At 38.3% G+C, this 18,546-nt stretch overlaps 1 protein-coding gene across 3 annotated transcripts; it reads left to right on the top strand.

Moving 5' to 3' along the window:
- Positions 1-108: 108 nt before the first annotated feature.
- Positions 109-17,819, top strand: tasor2 (transcription activation suppressor family member 2). 3 transcript variants are annotated; one of them, XM_087796909.1, is made up of 23 exons: positions 109-566; positions 1,238-1,321; positions 1,526-1,674; positions 1,743-1,838; positions 1,923-1,995; positions 2,939-3,030; positions 3,110-3,247; positions 4,102-4,235; positions 4,333-4,349; positions 4,436-4,535; positions 4,607-4,701; positions 4,774-4,874; positions 7,431-7,503; positions 7,583-7,648; positions 7,740-9,515; positions 10,496-11,192; positions 11,255-11,654; positions 12,633-14,651; positions 14,718-14,840; positions 14,908-15,061; positions 15,139-15,244; positions 16,268-16,449; positions 16,942-17,819. In XM_087796909.1, exons 2-23 carry the CDS (start codon positions 1,291-1,293, stop codon positions 17,037-17,039), a joined length of 6,720 nt encoding a protein of 2,239 aa, XP_087653035.1. In that variant the 5' UTR covers positions 109-566; positions 1,238-1,290; the 3' UTR covers positions 17,040-17,819. The 3 variants fall into 3 exon arrangements, with proteins under 3 accessions (XP_087653035.1, XP_087653033.1, XP_087653034.1); XM_087796907.1 differs by lacking the exon at positions 109-566 and adding an exon at positions 602-1,078; XM_087796908.1 differs by lacking the exon at positions 109-566 and adding an exon at positions 949-967.
- Positions 17,820-18,546: the final 727 nt, after the last annotated feature.

The raw sequence follows: 18,546 nt of genomic DNA on the forward strand, positions 1-18,546 counted from the left end.
CAACACAGACCATGTGTATAAGAAAGTTCAGAGTAGACTCTACTTTCTGAGGAGGCTCTCATTTAACATCTACAGGAAACACCTCTGCATGTTCTACCAGTCTGTGGTGGCCAGTGTCCTGTTCTATGCTGTGGTGTGTTGTGGTGTCATCCTCTGAACATGAACACTGTCATCAGTGAGCAGAGAAGCAGATGCAGCACGAATGCTCCTTCCCAGATGCAAAATTAATAGACTCAGGGACTCATTCATTCCTCGGGCTATTAGATTGTACAATTCTGAGTTTGGGGGCAGGAGTGTCTTTGATCTATGTTCTTTATCTTAGACTTGACACTAGATTGTGTCAGCTTGTACTTTCTATAGAAAATATATAAAATAGAAATTTGTTCTTACTTTTCATTTGTAGGAATTATCGTCTGTATTGCTGTGTATTGCTATTTGGAAAAACAATTTCCCAAAGGGGACCTCCTGAGGGATCAATCAAGTTTATCTATCTATTTTGATATATACTAATTTGACCTCTACTTACTTTAAAGGACTACAGGAATTTCTCTCAATCCCATAATAAGGTTAGAACTGTAAGTTAAGTGTTTCTCCTGAACTGTTTCATTTACATGAACAGCCATTTTGTCATTGTGAAAACAGAAATTGATTTTGTTTAGTGTATAAAAATACTTAAAAAGGCTATAATTGGTTGTTTTTTAAAGAAATTTTTACGCACGATTTAAGAATATTGTTTTAAATTAATCAACCATTTTACTAATATGAATGTGAAGAAAGTATTACACAATACTTTGATAAAATACGAAACCTAAATAGATAAAATTGTGTTTATATATTTTTTTTAGTTCAGATGCCGCATTTAGGGGTAGAAATGGACAGACGTGTAAAACTACCTCATAGTCTGCACTGAACTTCTGAAGCTCAGAGCCAGCCTGACACTTCCAAGATGGACGCCGATCATTTTTAGGTTTCTGTTTCTTTTTCAGGACCGACTTAACACTCGGCGCTACTCCGGATAGGTGTCTTAGATGGTGACGGATAAAAGCCATTAAAAGCTCCGAGTTGTTTAAAAAAAGAAGTAATACCTCCTTTTCCAGCATACGTCGTGTATTTAGCAACTTCCTGGTTTGCGTGTCTTTTCAGTGCGTGTGTTGTGAAACCGCAGAGAAAGCGATCACTGTCAGTGGAAAACTCGAGATGAATGTACTGACACTGTTGTGGGGATGTTTTCAAACAGAAACCACGGTCATCGAGAATGGACGATGAGAAGGATATCTAAGTTGGTCGACGATGGAAAATGGGACAGTCTGCTCAACTGAAGGTGACGAGCTTGTTCCGCTCCGTTCTGTCTAACTTTCACTTTGTACGCACGAGTGTTGAGGTTTCAAAACCTCCCAGTATCGCTACCGATTAGAAAGCCTTTTCAACGGTTTGAAAAACGTTTCAAGGCTTTATTATTATACTTTATTTATTTATTTATTTATATTTTTCAAAACCAACAACACACTTGCTTCTTTATTTACAGGGACTTTAATTCAAGTACCAAACAACTCAAAGACCTTTGATACCAGCATACTTGAACCCCTTCAGACCTCCTTCTTGTATGAGGACTCCAAACATTGCTTTTCTTACGAGTCTGCGGTTCTCCTGAAGAGTCCTATACTGGAAGAAAAGGTGAGTCCTGAGACCAACCTACCTACTCCTATCACATAAATGGTTAATATTCTGAAACCTTCTCCTAGTATCGATCATTTCGAGCCAAAAGGAGAAACCTTGGCTATTCTGAAGCAGATCTGGAAGAAACCTATGGATTTTTATTGTTTGATGACTTTAACACGGTAAAACTGGAAAATCTTGCTCAACCTGAAATAATTCAACTCAATGGGGACAGTCTGCTCATGTCATGTCATGTACAACTTAAGGCTACCGATCTTGGGAGACGTGGACTACTAAGGGGAACAAGTGCTTGTACAACCCTTGGAGATCCATCAAAGGGTAAAGTTGTTTTATTTTTTGTCTCAAACTCTTGTTATTTTTACAAGCCAAGGCAGTCTTTCTTGAGCAACATGTCTGCTGACCTCTAGTCTTGCCTCTGCTCTTGAAGTCAAAGCTAAATAAAGAACATTACCTGGAAGAGAACATCCAAAACTATTTCTTCTCTCCAGTATTCCACTTTAGTATCCGGATCAGTAATCTCTTGCGTCCAGTGCGAGCCAGAGTATGAAATAGAAACCAAAAGGAATGTGAAAGCAAGTAGCCGATTGAAGAATGAAGGGGAACATAAAGTAAAGCGTCGCTTTAATGAATAAATGCTTTAATTCAAACACTTGACCATGCTTTAAAAAACCCTCAAACAGCTTGTGAGGCTTTTTTATAACATTGTTTTTACAACTGTCTCAGGTGCAGGGTGTACCTATAGCAGTTGTTAGACGTGTTGTTTTGCCAATGACGGTTGTAAAACATTTACTTTTTCAAGGTGTGTCATCAGATAAGTGCAATAGATATAAGCATGATCTTTTTCAGTGTTGATCAAAATTTCCTCGATGTATAGAATTTAAAAGTTCTGTGGAAATTCTACATTATTTTTACTTTTTAAATTGTGACTTTAAACTTGAGAACCAAAAACACAACACAAGATACAAGTTCAGGCAAAACGTAGTAAAAGTAAATGAGCATTAATAGTCACTAAATTAAATAGTTGAGCAAGACATTGGTACTTTAACAGCTATTTTGGTTGTTATTTTAGGTTGTTAGTACCTCAACCGGCATGTTAAATATAAAACAAAATGAAGTCCTGTTTTCTACCCCACAATTTATGATGTCACAGGGATGTTGTTTGTTAAATTGACCTCCTTGGCAGTGGTATAGCCTATCTCTGTGCTTTTCTATTGAACATCTTTAACCTTATACTCCTTGTCATTGCCTTGTCTTCTGTCAGGTGTTTATATTTGCCAATACTCTGACTGTTTGGAACAAAACCGATGGTATCATGGAAAATCAGGGTACATTGCCATATTCAGATTGACAAAGGTTTGACTTTTTTTTTTTTTAAAACGTAAGCTTCGGCATGAGTAGTGGTTTAACTTGTATTCCCTGGTATTCGTTGCAGGGACGTGTTAAGGAGGTCCCTGAAAACTACACTCAAGACCTCAAAGCACCCACCGTGGGCTACGACTGCCATGTGTCCAACCAGCTCCCTCTTGTGTCTGCATGCACAAGTTCCTTTCTTGCCTTTGAAAGAACGCAGGTAAGATTGAAATTGGCAGCAAAGAAAATAAATCAACCTCAGTAGAACAAGGAGGTATTGTGTAGGTCAGGAACAGTGGGACATAGTGGATCGTATCTTTGAGCGTTTACTGGGAGAAAATAAATACAAACTATGGGTAATGGCCCAAATCCATTGAATGAAATATTACTTGAAAATTAATTGCTTACTTATAAAGTATTTGATCTTCTGCATGTTATTGTTCTATCAGATTAAAAATAACTTTGAAAGCTCAACATTATTAGTAATTAAATCCTAAATGTAACTTCAAGATTTAGGATTTACAATTTTATTCATTTTGAATTGTCTAACATTTTTGTGCTCTCGTGAATTTGAGAATTGATTTTATTAAAAAAAAAAATCCTGTTAGACTTCTGACATCTTAAAATCTCACTTATCTATAACAAGGTAGGCAAAATTTGTGATTTATTTATATTGTTATCAAATTATGACTGAACAGTGTAATAAACTGTGGATAACCAAAGTTATGTAATGAATTGTGATCAAACAATGATTATAGATAAAAGATGTTTTCAAGACTATCTTGGAAATTGAGCAGTATTTAAAGGATTGTCATTAATTACAGTGCTACATATTGTCATTCACTTCAGTGCTACATATTGACATTCACTTCAGTGCTACATATTGTCATTCACTTCAGTGCTACATATTGTCATTCACTTCAGTGCTACATATTGTCATTCACTTCAGTGCTACATATTGTCATTAATTACAGTGCTACATATTGTCATTCACTTCAGTGCTACATATTGTCATTCATTTCAGTGCTACATATTGTTATTAATTACAGTGCTACATATTGTCATTCTTTTCAGTGCTACATATACGAGTTGGTTGGTGATGAAAGCGGCGAGACAGCCTTGTCTCCCAGCCAGGTGTGTCCTGTAGCGCTTGTTGCGTTTTCATACACAGACAGCAAAACTGAGCTTCATGGACAGATGGGGAAAAGGTAGGATCTCTTCTTTATTTGAACTCTTTGAACATTAAGAAATGTTTGAGTTACAAGTTACATGTTTGAGTTGCTTTTTTTATTTCTTCTCACTCAGCACAATGACAAAGATGGGTAAGCAATAAGATGTCACCTAATGCACATACTTGTTTTTTACGATAGTATTTTTAGTATTTATGATGATGTTTCATTTTTATCAGTTCAACATTACATGCTCTGGAGGGGGCGCCTTCATGTTGGATCCAAGTCCTACAATGTCGGGATAAGGTCTATGTCGGGTTTCGTGCTTCCAGCTGAATTGTAAGTTTCGTGCTGTTGACTGTTTTCTGTTGAGGTTTTATTTTAAGTAAAAGCGTTTCCCCTTTATAAAGGTCACCAGTGGTGATTGTTCACAGAGCAATTTCTATGGAGCATCTGCGACAGATACTCCCGGAGTCTGTCTTTGAATCTAGGTTTTCAGCTGAAGGTATGTTATTAAGATCTTTGTCACAACTGTTTCCTAGTTAATTCTAACTTTAATGAACTTCTGTCCTTATAGTGTTTGAAGATGGCCTATACTGCACTTTGCTTGAGATGGTTTCAGAAGAAGAAACGGACGGGTTCGCTTTGCTTCTGCAGGAGATGAAGGAGAAAGATGTGGTGAGTAGTTTTTTTAGGTTATTATTACAAGTAAGGCTGGGTATTGTTTTGACAGCTGTTGATATGTAATGAATTACAGTAATTCATGTCTGGCTCTCTATAGTGTCATAACAGTGTATCAGCATCAGTCATGATGCCTCCATTATGCAGTTGCCACATACTGCATGTAGATTTAGATAGATAGATAAAACTGTATTGATCCCTCTGGAGGTCTCCTTCTGGAAAATGTTTTTCAAGCCAGCACATAACAACACAGACGATAAATTCATAAAAAACAAGAACATAGTCTCTATAGAAACAAAGGGCAAGATTACACAATCTAAGTCTGAAGATAAAGAACATAGATAAAAGTCAAAGGATACAAAGATTAACATAGAAGAGTCATCTTTTCACTCCACTCCTGCTCCCAAACTCAGAATTATACTTACAGTCTAATAGCACAAGGAAGGAATGAATGAGTCCCTGAGTCTATTAGTTTTTCATCTGGGAAGGAGCAGGCGTGCACTCATTCTGCTCACTGATGACAGTGCTGAGAGGATGACTGTCATCATCTATGATGGACAGTAGTTTGTTCAATGATCTCCTCTCAGCAACTGTCACCAGTAAGTCCAGCTTCATTCCAACCACAGAGCCAGCCCTTCTGATCAACCTGTCCAACCTGTTGACACTCCTCTTGGACACATTCCCACCCCAACACACCACAGCATAGAACAGGACACTGGCCACCACAGACTGGTAGATCATACAGAAGAATTTCCTGCAGATGTTAAATGATCGTAACCTCCTCAGAAAGTACAGTCTACTTTGAACTTTCTTATACACATGGTCTGTGTTGCATCACAAGTCCAGTTTACTGTCCAGTCACACACCGAGGTACTTATTGTTGTCAAATATCTACACCTCGTTGCCTCTGATGGACACTGGATTTATTAGCACGATAAAGTCTTGTGTCAGTTTTTTGTCTCGTCTTCCTTGTGACTTTAAATTCTTTCAGTACTTTATAGGAAAACACTCCCTCTGACCCACTGCTGTAAAGTATGTTTGGGGTCACATGTACACTCATAGTTCTCTGGAAAGGTTGTCCAGACAAAGTTACTTTTTGAAGAGCATCGTAAGTAAGTAAGTAAGTAATATTTGTATAGCGCTTTTCTAGACCAGGGTCACAAAGCGCTTAAACAATCAATAAGGTCAAGAAAACACAGAGAACAACACAGGAGTCTCAGAGAATCAAGGAAAAGTCTGCACGAATAAAAGTGTCTTCAGATGTTTCTTGAAGGAGTCAGTAGACTCCATCAAGTGCAGAGAGAGGACGATCAGTACGATAAGGCTGGATCAGATCACTGATGTAAGATGGAGCCTGACCATGAATAGCTCTGAAAGTAAGAACCAGAATTTTAAAATTGATCCTGAAAGAAACTAGCAGCCAGTGAAGAGATTTAAGGATCGGAGAAATGTAAGTTCTTCTACTAGAGCTGGTCAGAATTGTCGCCGCAGAGTATCAACTGCAGGTGAGACAGCTCCTCTTGTTAAGACATGAAAATAAACTGTTACAATAGTCTAAACGAGAAGACACAAGCGCATGGATTACAGGCTCCAGATCATGCTGCAAGGTGTTTTCACTCAGCAATTGTTTGATTTCTAGCAAACAATTGACCAAGCTGTTCAGCCTCTGGGGCTCAGTTGGATCAAATGAGCAGTGGAGCTGGATGTCATCAGCGAAAATCTCTGAATGATTTTTACCAGGGGAATCAAATAAAGCAAAAATGATACAGGACCCAGAACAGAACCTTGAGGGACTCCACACAACAGATCCATCTATTCAGACTTCATTTGGTTGGCAGATACACTGAGACTGCGCCCAGAAAGGTATGACGAGAACCACTGTAACACAGACCCAGACACTTGATCTCTCAGTCTTCTCAGCAGGATCTGATGATCAACTGTCAAAGGCTGAGGACAGATCCAAGAGAACCAGAACAGTGTATTGACCAGAATCAGCCGACATCATAATGTCTTTCAGTTTTAGATGACACTTTCAGTAAGGCTGTCTCCGTAGAATTATGTTTACGGAAGCCAGATTGAAACTTCTCATGGATGTCGCTCTGATCCAGGAACAAAGAAAGCTGCTCAGACACCACCTTCTCCAAGATCTTGGACAAGAACGGGAGCTTAGAAATAGGCCTGAAATTACTGAGGTGGGTCAGGTCTAAGCCAGTTTTTTTGAGCAAAGGCTCCACAATGGCATGTTTAAATGCATTGGGAAAAGAGGTTTACCATTTCGGTAACCCAGGGGCCAATTACATCAAATACTTTGATAAAAAGCCTACAAGGAAGGACGTCGGACGAGCAAGAGGAGGGTTTCATCTTGCTTACCAGTGCTGAAATATCTGCCAGAGATACAGCACTGAAGGAAGACCACAAGGAGTAGGCAGGCTCAGTGACAGCAGGGGTTCCACACAAAGGGGGAGAGATTTTCTATTTGATTCATTTTGTCAGTACAAAATATCAACAATGCATTGCTGTCAGCTTCCCATCAATGTTTTCATTTTCAAACAGGCATTTGCTGTTCCACTCGTTGACTGGGGTTTTCTTTTCCTGCTGCACCCCAGCCATTTCCTAAACCTTTGTGGTGAGTTACTGCAATATTTTCCTCCATCGTCATTGTTCACCTAGTCCTAGGTGTTATGTATCTTTTGTATCGTTTGCAGAGTCCAGTTCGAATGAAGCACTACGAGGTCTCTTTGTGTTTCCAAGGTCGCGAGTTGTGCAAAAAGGTAATGTCTTCAGGGATTTCTTTGGTTTCCCTTGTCACATGTAAGATTTTGATGACAAGGAAAGTGACATCTTTGCATTCTTTGTTTACAGAGCTTAAGACTGAGAGGAACGCTTTGGCTTCAAATGAGATCCTAGAAGTTCTGCCTGTATTTTGTAAAGCTGAAGCCGAAATTAAGAGGTTAGACATTCAGCCGGACGAGGAGCTCTGTAAAGTGCTGGCAAACCAGATTCAGGAATATGCTGAACTGATAAACCCAGGAGTCACATTGCCTCAGGATCAATCGAGCAACTTCCCTGACCAGTATGACATGCCCAATATTTATAAACAACTTCAGTGCCCACCAGAATGGACAAAAAGAAAATGGCAAAACTTCAACTCGTACATCAGTAAGCCAGAATCTTTTCAACTGGGTGTGTCCAAGGCCAGAGAGCTTCTTGCTACTGGTAAAGAAGAGGCCCAAGACTTTGATGGTGATCTCTACATTAGTCTTTCATCTCCTGATGAGTCGCCTGTTCATCCTGTTAGCCCTGGACCAGAGTTAAAATCGGATGAGCCACCCTCAGAAGATCAGACATCTCATTTCGAACAAATGGCAAATGCTGGTTTACCAACTGTTGCTGCTGCAAATACTGACGGAGCTGTGATCTCTGATGTTTACGACCATCCAAATCACTCATTTGATGAGCCCCAAACTGAGATTATTTTCCGCATTACCTCTGAGAAAACTGTGAATGATAACAATATACTCCCACCAGCATCTTCTAATCCCGATAAATTACCTTCCGCAAGCTCATCAAGCAAACAAACGGCTGCCCGGTCACTGACGGATGAGATCGCAACTTCTAAAAGAGATTTTAAACATGGAGTACATAATGAAACGTCAAGGAAGAAACCCAAAGTCTTTCACCCTAATTGTTTAGAGCTTCATCAGGAAATACCATCTTCTTGTCATTCGATTGTTACTGAACCTGAAGATAAAGGTTTACAAGGACAAATGCGGCCAACATCATCTGCCGATATAAGCAAGCTCAATGAAGACAAAACTTTAAAAAGTGTTGTTCTGAGTCAACTTACTGCTTGTTTTCTGAAGAGAGAGATTGGAAGATGGGATCTACGGCCAGTTATCAGTTCTTGTGGGAGATTTTTGGTACCGTTTGGGTCTTTAAAAGAAAAGGATAGAAAAAAAATAGTGACAAACAACATGCAGTTGAAAAGAGGCGTTGACTGTGTTAAAAAACCTGTCCAGGTGAGCGTGGAGGATGAAGAGGTGAACGTGGTTGATGTGGATGAAGAAAAGTTGCCTGAAACGCCTGCTATTGAAGCAGTTTCTAATGATTATCCAGAAAGCAGCCCATTAAGACCACCAGAAGAGTCGTCTAAAATCGCAACAAAAGACGAAGAAGGTACTGGCGTTACTTCTCCGGAGAAAGACGTAAGATGGTCGGCTGCGTCGAGGGAGAGTTTATTGAACAAGCTGAAGCACAGAATTGTTTGGAGCAACGAAAAGAAAAAAAAAGAAAAAATGGTGGATACAGCTCAAGAGTCTTGTTCAAAGAAGACAAGACTTGATCCTTGCATGTCAAAGAGTGACAACATTGATCCACATGAAACTGATCCAGTTACCAGGGATGTCTCACAGAACATGTCAATCGATCCAGCATTCGCCCTTGCTCTGGGCCTGACCCCGAAGGAGACAACACAAACGAATGAAACAAATATAGTTGAAGATGATCCACCCTGCAATTCCTATTCCAGTGCTCAACTCCAAATCAAGAAGAAACCTCTGCCGATATTTCTCAAGAGAACTAAGGTCAGAAGACTTAAAAGGCAACCAGAAGTCCCACTTGACCAGTTGGAGGAGAAATGTAAGTTGGATTTAATTATTTTTATGTCAGTATACAGTATATGGGTCATGTTGTGGATGACCCACCTGGTGTCCTCTGCCCCCCTCCATCCACACACACAATACAATCAAATATGAATTATTGGCTTTAAATTTGGGCCCAGTCTAGCTACGTCAACATAATTTATACACAAAGGTCAGATGGCAAAATATCACTATTGTATACTCGTAATGCAAAAAATGTAACAGTGACAGTAAGTTTAAATGTTTATGTTGTTTTGTGAAGATATAAATAAAACAAGTGGTCTAGATTGGATTGTATAATCTTAGTTCTGTGAAAATGAAGTGTGTCTCCCATGCCAGGGCTCAAATGCCCGAGACCGCTACAGTAAGGACAAATAAGGTTTGAGAAAATATGAGGGACTTTGGCTGAACATATCATTTTAATTGTATTTATAACACAATAAATTCTCAATAATCCTATGTGTAGTGTCTGAGAGACACAGATTCAGCGTTTGTGTTTGGTGATCGAGCCGTAGATCTGTTCTGTAGAGTTTTCTGACGTCGTCAAACTTTTTTCAGATCTTGTTAATTTTATATGTATTACCGATTTTCCATTTATTTCTGTCAGGACAGCTGATCAGAACAGTTTAACACAGACATCAAAGTTTGAACAGGGAGTTAAATAGGCAACAATTCACAAAGACTCCAATGTCTGAATCCAAGATCCAACATAGAACAACCAAATAAAAGCCAGCCTTGACACTTGCCATGTTAAGAAATTAAAATCCCAGTTGCTTTTTTTTAAATCATTTTTTTCCTTTTTAACTTCAAATATGTATTAAAGTATGGTATTAAATTAACTTTTTTAAGTTGTTTACTTGATCAATACAACCCGTCAATTTGTTCAGATGAAATCTAGTTTCCCATTAAAAGAGAAAATGTTCAAAATACCTTAATGTTTATTTATTTGTGATGTTTTGATTTATTTTACCTCCATAGGGTGGATGCATTTTAAAACCATGTCCTGCGATAACGACAGCAAAAATGAAAAGGATTGTTCAGTCGGTCATTCTGTCTGCAATGATGTTTTGCTTAACAAGAAAAACACCAGCCCGTCTTCCAATGCTTTGACTATACTTGCTGACTTGGCACTGAGTTCGTCAACTGACAACTTGCCGCAACAAAACAAAGAAGACACAAAAAGGCTTGATGTCAGTTCCAAGGAAGATTCACTTCTACAGCTTCTGCTCAAAAAGCCTGCTGACAGACCAAATCAGCCTCTGGTGCCCCACACATCAAAACCCCCTGTAGACGCAACAGAACTATTGGAATTGGTGGGCAGAGAACATTCGTATTCAACGCCACCACATTTCATCAGAGTGTTTTGTTTGCCAGCCATAACTTTCCAAGTTCCGCTTGTAACTGGTGACTCCAGCCAAGTGCGGCAACAGCAACAAACGATGCCTGTATATGGCATGGAAACACAACCCATTGGTGAATGTAAAGAAACGAATTATGAGGAAAGAGACTGCCAGAGCCCAGGCTTGGGGAGAAAGACCATACCTGCGAGACACTTTGTCAAAAATGGAAGTTCTGTCAAAATTACAAGGTACTGGAAAGAAAACTATGACTTCAACTACGACAGCAGATTTTCATGTGATCCCAAGGACAGGACAATCATTAGGGCCTTACATGGGTATGTAATACTACAGATGAAATTATGTGGAATACTAATGCTCTGCTCTGTTTGTTTGATAGTGCTTGGGATACCTCTGTTAAGGACACCAATGAAGACATGCGACTAGTGGTTCACATGTGGATTGCACTCTTCTACAGCCGATCAACTGACAGATTTTTTCAACTCGACTCTAATGTGTTGCCCCAAGGTTCAGAGGACAGTGGCACTGTAGAAAAGAACTGCGGTGTATCAGACCTTTTTCCTGCTGAGAGCCACATAAAATCATCTGCTTCATCTGTGGACATGGCAAAGATGTTATTGAGGAACAATTCTCCCTCTTCCTTGGACACAAGTTCTGACCCCAGTCATGTCATCGAAGATTCAGTTTCTCCTGTAAAATCGAAGGTGGATGTGTCTGATGAAAGGAAAGAACTTGTTGACATACCAGAAGTTGGGCAAGAGTCTACAAGCACACTACAGGTTAGTTTTTCAAGTGGCTTTCTGAAAAGCTTTTCTTTGTTTCTTAAAAGTGGTTTCAACACATATTTGTGAAGTCAGCTAGTGTATCAAGTGAACCTGTCGGGTGAGATACGTCTTGAGTAATTCTGTGGGTAAATGCCAGCCAGACTTTGGGTAAATCACATTTTATAGAGTGAAGAAAGTGACATTCAGATGGACAATGGCAATCTTGTTCTCTTCCACATAAGGTGTGTTATGATACACTTGAACCAGCATGTTTTAGTCACATCTAAGGTCAACAGGTACAATGTTGGAGTTGAAATGAGTAATTAGTCATTGTTAATATTGGACATTACCAAGAGTGGGTGACTTTTCACAAAATGTTTCAGATTAGAGATCACAGGGTATAGAAGGGGAGCTCGATGTGCATCGAATTAAGAATCAATCAGTGATGACGTTTGCAATGTTCTTCTTTTTTGGAGCAATTCCTGCCACAGATGTGCTCCCTAGTAACGTATATCCTCCTCATCATGTCCTCTTTTATCATGTACAGGAACTTCAATAGCTTTTTCTCAGGGAGTACAGGTAGTACAATATTTCAAGGGTTTGTGAGAAGTGAGCTGAGATTTTGAGAGGTGAAGAGAAGAGTGCAGGCATTATGAACAGTTGGACATCACTGTCAGGTGATCTGTGACAACAGGGTGTGTCAGAGTTTAAGGTGTTTTCTTTAGAAGTAACAAGAACAAGCTTAGAAATGAGAGGAGTGCTCAGAGATTAGGTTAGGGAGGACGGACGGGAAAATGTGTCATGCATTTCTTAGATTAGATGCTGTTGATATAGATTTCACTTCACTTATTGTCCCTGTGTTATCGATTTTAAAGTCAGATCAAACGGCTTAAGCATTTTTGGTTCCTTCTTTTTTCTATCTTGCACTTTTCAGCAGAGTATCTGTGGTATGATGGGTATTGATGTATTCTTCTTTTTTGTGTTATTTCAAAGGCTCCTGACAAGATAAGCGAAAGAAAGGAAGAAGATGCAAAGACTTCACAAGAAGAAGATCACATAAGTGACAATGGTACTCAAGCAACTCAAGCTACTGCCTTGATACATGGATTTAATGTTGAGAAGATGGGTGTGACCAACCCACTTGAACTTTTAACCGATGATAAAATGCTTCAAAAAAAACAAACAGAAGCATTGAAGGTGAAGATGTATATGGATGCAGGGACTGTAAATGAGCAAAAAATAATTTCTGAAAAAAGTCTCAATACAGTTACGACTTGTCAGAAAGTCATGTTGGGAATTGATACTGATATTAGGTCAAGGGAGGAAAAGACGAGCATTTCACATGCTGTACAATATACAAGTGAAACCAACCAAGTGGTCTCTACAGACAGGACGTTGAAGTCTGGGTCGGCATCTCCAACACCTGGAGATGAATTAGACGAATCTCCAAGCAGTAGTGACTCTGTTCTTACACCTCCTGTGGAAGACAAACTGGCAGCTAACTATGCTCTTGGTGACGTGTCAGAAGTCCCCAATCAGTCTAATGTTTGGCCTAATTTTTATCCCGATATAAATGCAAGAACTCACCGAGTCCTCCAAAGTTTAGAATTACTTTTGCGTCACTCTCAACCCACCAGCATATGTGATGAACCTATGACAACTGACAGGACTCCAATTTCTAATGACAAGAGCCAAGAGAGCTCGCCATACTCTTCTGCAATTGGGAAGCACCCACACCATCTGGGGCAAACGGCCAACTCCACCGATTTGCATCAGGTAAAAACTAAATTGTTGGACTGTTCACATTTGAATAGTGAAACAAGTGAGCTGCTTGATCACCAGATGAACAATCGGTCTGTACAGCCATTCAGTTCAGGAAGATGTTGGGAAATGCAGGAATCAACTACAGTGCAAGATCATCTTCAACCAAAATTATTTCTCAGCGGTGGCTGTTTGAAAACGGATATAAAAAACGAAACGAAAGATGAGCAGGAAAATTTGAAAGAGCCAGTACGTCGACAAGAACTCAAGAGAAACTTCACGTCCAGTGAATGTGGAGGTGCAGACCCTATATTTGTCAAAAATACCGCAATCCCCTCATCACAACCTGAGACTATTTGTCGAAATTCTAAGAGTTCTGTGCAAAATCCAGAGGGGTGTAATCTGCTTAGGGATACACGTGAGAGGTCTATTGAAGAGGGGGAGACTTGTTCAACTGATGGTTGCTTTTCTGGAAATGTGACAGACTCTGAATCTATGGATATCAATGAGAATGAAGCAGAACACATTGAACCATCTCTCACCAAAGCCAGAGGTTCAATAAACCAATCCCAGGATTTACTCTCGTGTACAGTCTCCAACACCAATCCGAAACCACCTCCTTCATTTTTTGAGCGCTTGTCCACAAGGTGCATACAGAATGACCCCACTCAAGCATCTGTTGATCAGGAGTGTCTTATCTTCTCTGAGAAAATGAAATTGCTTCTAAAAAGCAGCAAAAATAGACTTGCCAAGCAAATGAAGACGCATGAAAACATAAAGTGGCCTTTTAAATGTCCTGCAACTACAAAGCTTTTCAATCCTGTGAAGCATGATTTTGTGGTGGAGGCTCAAGCCCCTGGCATTGAAAAGATCGAGTTGGACATCTCTAATGAGATATTCAAGAAAAATAAAGAAAGAATCCTAACAAGAGATATCGGAGATGCTAAAATACAAAAAGTACCTCAGGCTCAAGAACTGGACATTCATGTTTCTGCAGTGACAGAATGCGCCGTGTTGTACACAGCAATAATGGACAAAGTCTGTGGTGGCCAAATGGATAATCCTGGACAAAAGGAACAATCCAACAAGGTCATCTCTACAGAAAGTGAGAAAAACCGTTTTGACCCCAGCCACATGACGGGACAGTTGGACGAGTCCTACAAGAATAAGTTGAATTCACTTGTGAAAAGGTCCCTGTTTAGCTATTTCATTATGGTGACATCAAAGGATTCCTTCTTTGAGAAAACAAAGGTAAGATTAAGGGAAAAGAACAACATTAAAATATATGTTGGCTTTACTTCTGTTTTTGTTTTTAAGACACTATTAGAAGTAGAGGGACACTTTCCTGAACACCCTGCACATTTCTTAAAACGCAAAGAAAGTCGATCCTCTCTCTTCGTCATCCTCAGAAATGAAGATATAGCAGAACACATTTGTGAGGTACAAAGAGTACAAGGTTTATTATAGATGATTTAAGTATGAAACTTATTTTTCTCTTTTAATTCAGGTACCATATCTGCTTGAACTGAAAAAATCTCCCAATGTGCGCTTTGCTGGAATTGACGAACCCGATGACATCATCAATCTCACGTATCGTGAACTTTTCTTGAGGGGTGGATTCATAATGGTGGACCAGGCGGCACTGGACTCTTTGTCCCTTTGTACGCAGAGCAAACCTCCTCACAGGCCACGCAGACAGCTCCCTAATTAATGGCTTTATTGTTTTCTGGACTTTCAGGTCAGGTAAGGCAACTAACCGAAGTCTTGAAAGAGCTGAGCAAGAGTGGAAAGTGGAAGTGGATTTTACACTACAGAATCCGACATCGATTGAATGTTAATGCAAGGTGAGTTTTGAACCTGCATGTGTGCGTATTAAGTAATTTTACCTCCCTCATAAGATACTAACATGAGTAGAAACGAGTGTGAGGCAGGTGTGAGAATTATCTATGTAAATGGTGACAGTAGATTATACATTTACCTTTTAAATAATTAATAGTAATAAAACAATTAAATGAAATATAAGAATTAAGTCTTGTAAGGGGCTAAAATGCCAATATGTGAACCATTGTCAGATATATTTCCTGATCAAGATGACTGCACAATAATGTGAGCATTGCGCTCGTCAACAGGTGTTACTATGAGATCACTCCTGTGGCTGATGTTTTTCTTTTGTATGTGCTAATGAGTTTCTTTGCCTCCAGTTTCATGTCAAACCATTTACCTTTCACCTGGGGTGCATTAGTTGTTCTACAGAGGCAAGATTAACAGACCCTAGTAAAGTTAGTTTGATATTCACTCTAAAACCATCAAGAGTCTTTGTCCGCTTCAAGGCCAGAGTTGAGTCACTGATCACTGCCAGTTAAACTTCCAAAAGCCTCTTTAGTTACAGCTTCTGATAGGATAGATATGTTAGGATGATTAACAACATATGTTACCTCCCTCCAGAACTGCTCTTTGACTGTCACAACTCCACTATTAACAGATTTTTTTTTCTGAACTCTACTTCACCCAAACTTTTCAATCTCTGATTTAGAAAACTTATTTTTTCATCTCTCTCTCCCTCTTTACTAGTGATTGGTTTTGATCATCATCGGATTTTTTTTACAATTAGATCCAAATTCCCTATGTGGTTCATTAATCTGGAGTAGATTATGTGCAAATCTGCACGTAGATTTAATTACTTTTCATTAATTAAACCACAAATGTGGCCCAATTTTTAATGTATTGATCATTAGTCTTTGTCTTTGTATTATTTATTTCTAAAGATTTCTGAAAGGTATTTTATAGATGAGGTATCTATGTTATTTTCTTCCATCTTTGGTGATCTTGATAATGATAACAAACCAATGTGTCTCATTATTTTCCAGATCAAGTACGGAGTCAAAAGAGAAGAAGCACTTGTTGGACGAGTGCGAGGAAGCTGGGCTGTTGGAGGTTTTGCCTTACCATGATTGTGACCTGAGAACACGAGATGGACCCGACTATTCCCCATGTCTGGCCAACTTGCAGATTCAGAATATATCTGCCCGCTTTTCAATCTTTTTATCAGGTAAATCCAAAACGTTTTACACATTTTACAAAGTAAAGCAATAAGGCTTAAAAATTGTGTTTATTGGGACATTAAACTACTGTCATTTGATTCTCGTTCTTCAAGGACTTTATACCTTCAAGCAGGGGATGCGGAATTGTTTAATAGCTATACACTGTAATTTATTGTTAATCATTACTACATATTTAATACGTGCTGGGTTTATCCGATTGTAGACATGTTTTAAAAAAAAGAAAATAAATGTTGGAAATCTATGGATCTTGAAATTATATATTTACAAGATCAATTTAAAAAAAAAATACATTTATAACCATATAAATGGAATTGGAAAAGCATGTGGATTTATAAATGTGTCTATTAATTAAATCATATCAAAAGTGTATGTATTATTTATGACAATAATATTATTTTTATTTTAAACTGTTCCTCATGCATAATGTCAGTTAATGTTTCTAAAGTTTTTAAATGAAGAAGATGCTTTGTGTTTTACAGATGTCTGCTCTGTTGAAGAAATATGGAGGAATGGAATTTCGACAATGACTGTGCAGAGTTTTTTGAAAATCAAATCCATCCAGATGTTGACATGCTGATTTGGGAGATAAATTGCATTTAGCTTCATGCATTTTACATGGTCAAAGAAGTTGGAAATAACACATACTATTTTTTTTCCAAAGTATTTCAGTCAGGAAGGGTAAAATGTCACTGTTTGCCTTTTCCTAGTACAGTTCCGTTAAGTTTGTTTTGCGAGAAGTGAATCTCTGTTGCCAAATCTCTGGCATAGGTTGTGAAAAATGTTTAACATTTGTCTTTATGACAAGTCATGTGATGTTTACTGTCAGGAGAAAACTGTATACTTTCAGTATTTTTAGTTGACAGTGTTGACTTTCTTGTTCTATGAACATTCAGAGAACCAGAAGTAAAACTCTGCATGTTAGTTGAAATAGTCCAGAGAAAACTTTTCATACAAGTTTTTGTTAACTACATTTTCAAAAGGACATGTACAAAATCCATAAATTTTATCGACTCGACCAAATGTTTATCTTAAACATTTGTGTCATGAACATTCTGAAATAAAATATTGAAATGCAGAAGATTTAGTGTACAAATGTCCTTTGTTTAATAAAACATTCTTATGTAATTCATGTGTGGTTTTCAGGAAAAATGTAGCCTAAAGAATTTATTAAAATATTTTTACTTGAACAAGAGCTGATGGAAATAAATGTGCTTAAATATCATCTTATAATGACCCAGCTACAAATTTGATTGGAGAATAATGAATAAAGTAATAATCAAAACCTAGATTTCAAATAATAGATTTAGAAAGTGTAATATGTGTTCTACCTCAATATTAAAGTAAGTTGTTGATGCGTGTTCTTTGTGTTCTTCGCCTTTCTTTCCTTTTGACAAAATTGGTGGTATATTTTTGGTGACTCAAAGTATTTAAATTGGAGGATATTTAGTTTTACAACATTTTTCTTAGTCAGAAAGGAAAACAAATGGATTAGATATGAAGTCTTCATTGGTATGCTGGCAAATTATAGGTAGAGACCAATTTTACCCCTGTAAAAATAATGTCAGCAAATTATGGAGGTGCTTTATATGTTTGCTTAAACTGTATATATATATATATATATATATTTTGTCATTGCAAGTATCGTATATTTTACTATTACTTACATCTTCATAAACACAAAATCTTACACAATCACATACACGACGGGTTATTTATGTACATATGAGTGTGTTTCAATAAATGTGCACAGTTTTTTTTTTAAGGAAAGTTTATTGTAAAAAAAAAAAGAATCAATGGCGCAATAAGTTATTATCACGTGACTGCGGCAGAGCGGAAACGCATATTCTGCTAAGGATGACTCAGCAAAGCGGATATAACTATATCAACATGGACGATTAATGTGAACATAAGAGGAAATGGCGAAACAATGAAAAACTTACTTTGATATTTATTAAAGGCAATACCGATTTAAAGACGCAAATCCCGTCATAAAGTCGGTCCGCGGTGAAACAAAGGACATAGAAGCAAAGAAAACGAGCGTCTTTGTCTCTCGGTCCTGAAAAGGATGCTGTATTTCTCTGGGA

This window comes from Callionymus lyra, chromosome 8 (genome assembly GCF_982586985.1).
Source record: "Callionymus lyra chromosome 8, fCalLyr1.hap1.1, whole genome shotgun sequence".
Lineage (NCBI taxonomy): Eukaryota > Metazoa > Chordata > Actinopteri > Syngnathiformes > Callionymidae > Callionymus > Callionymus lyra.

Excerpts from the sequence above, each read along its gene's own strand:
- tasor2 (XM_087796909.1), top strand. The coding sequence starts at position 1,291 with ATGGAAAATGGGACAGTCTGCTCAACTGAAG. Across the intron at positions 9,516-10,495 it reads TGACCAGTTGGAGGAGAAAT|GGTGGATGCATTTTAAAACC; the intron begins GTAAGTTGGATT and ends TTACCTCCATAG. Across the intron at positions 14,841-14,907 it reads TAGCAGAACACATTTGTGAG|GTACCATATCTGCTTGAACT; the intron begins GTACAAAGAGTA and ends CTTTTAATTCAG.